At 54.6% G+C, this 2,386-nt stretch overlaps 1 protein-coding gene across 1 annotated transcript in view; it reads left to right on the forward strand.

Moving 5' to 3' along the window:
* The first annotated feature begins 1,273 nt into the window (after positions 1-1,273).
* EXOSC3 (exosome component 3) overlaps positions 1,274-2,386 on the forward strand; it is a 9,719-nt gene continuing 8,606 nt past the window's right edge. Inside the window, exon 1 of the mRNA XM_034777431.1 lies at positions 1,274-1,619. Coding sequence (XP_034633322.1) covers positions 1,335-1,619 — 285 coding nt within the window. The 5' untranslated portion in view covers positions 1,274-1,334. The remainder of the gene's footprint in view (positions 1,620-2,386) is intronic.

Below are 2,386 nucleotides of genomic sequence, written 5' to 3' on the forward strand. Positions count from 1 at the left end.
CTTTAGGGTACAAATGTGGGGGCCTGCATGAAGACTTCTAAGCTTAACTACCAGCTTAGCTCTGGTCCGCTGCCACCATTCCCAAATGGATTCCCTTCCCTGGGAAGCCTTGAGAAACCTTTCACCTATTCCCTGGTGAATACAGATCCAAACCCCTTGGATCTTAAAACAAGGAGAAATTAACCATTCCCCTCCTTCCTCCCACCAACTCCTGGTGAATACAGTTCCAACCCCCCTGGGATCTTAAAACAAGGAGAAATTAACAATCTCCCCTTTTTTCTCCCACCAACTCCTGGTGAATACAGATCCAACCCCCTTGGATCTAAAACAAGGAAAAATCAATCAGGTTCTTAAAAAGAAGGTTTTTAATTAAAGAAAAAGGTAAAAATCATCTCTGTAAAATCAGTATGGAAAATAACTTTACATGATAATCAAACTTAAAGAGCTCAGAGGACCTCCCTGTAGCCTCAGGTTCAAAGTATAGCAAACAAAGATAAACACTCTAGTAAAAGGTACATTTACAAGTTGAGAAAACAAAGTAAAACTAAGACGCCTTGCCTGGCTTTTTACTTACAAGTTTGAAATAGGAGAGACTTGTTTAGAAAGATGTGGAGAACCTGGATTGATGTCTGGTCCCTCCCAGCCCCAAGAGCGAACCGCTTCCCAAACAAAGAGCACAAACAAAAGCCTTCCCCCCCCAAGATTTGAAAGTATCTTGTCCCCTTATTGGTCCTTTGGGTCAGATGCCAGCCAGGTTACCTGAGCTTCTTAACCCTTTACAGGGAAAAGGATTTGGGAGTTTCTGGCCAGGAGGGATTTTATAGTACTGTACACAGGACAGCTGTTACCCTTCCCTTTATAGTTATGACAGTGTGGCACCGGGGCAGACCCCCGCGATCGCACATTGTGAAGTCCGGGTATGGAGGAGAGTTATGCGGAGATGGAGGTTGACTTTACAGGCTTAGTAGCCAGTTAGGGCTACACTGAGGCCCTTAGTTAATGTCTAGCAGCACAGCTGTGACACAGGGCAGGGCCAGGCCCTTCGGCTTCACCAACCCAACGCTCCTCGCCTGAGGGCCCCCCCGACACCGGTACTGACACCCGCCGCCATGGCAGGAGCCTCGCGCACGGCCCGGCTAGGACAGTTCGGAGCGACGGACACCCGGCTTCTACCTCCGCAACAGCAGCCAGGCAAAGACTAGTTGTGCGCCTGCGCAGGGATGTGACCCACTCCCCGCCGCTTTTCTGTGCTTTCTGCGCATGCGGCACCTTGACGCGCACGCGCCTTAGGCTCGGGGAAGCTGGCCGGCCCGAGAAAAGGCCTGACCCTGACCATGGCGGCGGCAGAGGCTGGGTCCCTGCCCGCCGAGGAGCGCGTGGGGCAGGTGGTGCTGCCGGGGGACATGCTGCTGCTGCCCTCGCACCCCGAGGCGGATGGGGAGCGGCTGTGGCTGGGCCCGGGCGCCGCTCTGCCGGGCCGCTTGGTGTGCGGGCCGGGCCTGAGGAGCTGTCGGGCCGGGCTGCTGGTCACCAAGTGCGGGCTGCTGCGCCACCGCCAGCCGGGCGGGGCCGGAGGCGGCTCGGGCGGGGCCTACTGGGTGGACTCCCAGCAGAAGCGGGTGAGAGCGCCGGAGCTGGCGGGGGCGGGCCCAAGGGATGAGGGGCGGGCGGCGCTGCAGAGGGGGTGGGTGGGTGCTGCGAGTGCCTTTCCCCCGGTGGGCTCCGTGCGGCTCTGCGCACAGAGCGCCTTGGCTGAAGCCTGGTGAACTTGCTCTGAAGCTCGCCCTTGCTGGGACGGTCCCTTTCTTCCTTCCTCTCGCCTCACTTTCTCACTCTCCAGGCGCTGCACCTCGCTTCCTCTTTAAAGCTCGCTGTGGCACCCTTCATTCAGAGCCTCAAAGTCGCAGAACCGGAGTGGAAACCCCTTCCATTGCTTTTCTTGGGAATTGCGGGACTGCAGGCAACGTCTGGTGTCCACTTAGTCCCCATCCACACACAAATTACTACTATACTGTGCCACTTGTCAGTGGCGTGATTGACTACAATCTGTTTATGATGCTGCTAATAATCCCTGATTTGAAGCCTAGTGTGGCACAGATATCAGTTCTTGTAAGGCGTTATGCACGCTATTACTTTGTTGTGTGGGGGGTCACCCACAACTGTGTTCTTGTAATAACTAATCCTACCATAAAAAGAAGAACAGGAGTACTTGTGGCACCTTAGGGTACATCTACACTACAGCGGGGAGTCGATTTAAGATACGCAAATTCAGCTACGTGAATAGCGTAGCTGAATTCGACGTATTACAGCCGACTTACCCCGTTGTGAGGACGGCGGCAAAATCGACTTCTGCCGCTTTTTGTCGGCGGCGCTTACTACCACCTCC

This window comes from Trachemys scripta, chromosome 7 (assembly GCF_013100865.1).
Source record: "Trachemys scripta elegans isolate TJP31775 chromosome 7, CAS_Tse_1.0, whole genome shotgun sequence".
Classification (NCBI taxonomy): Eukaryota; Metazoa; Chordata; order Testudines; family Emydidae; genus Trachemys; species Trachemys scripta.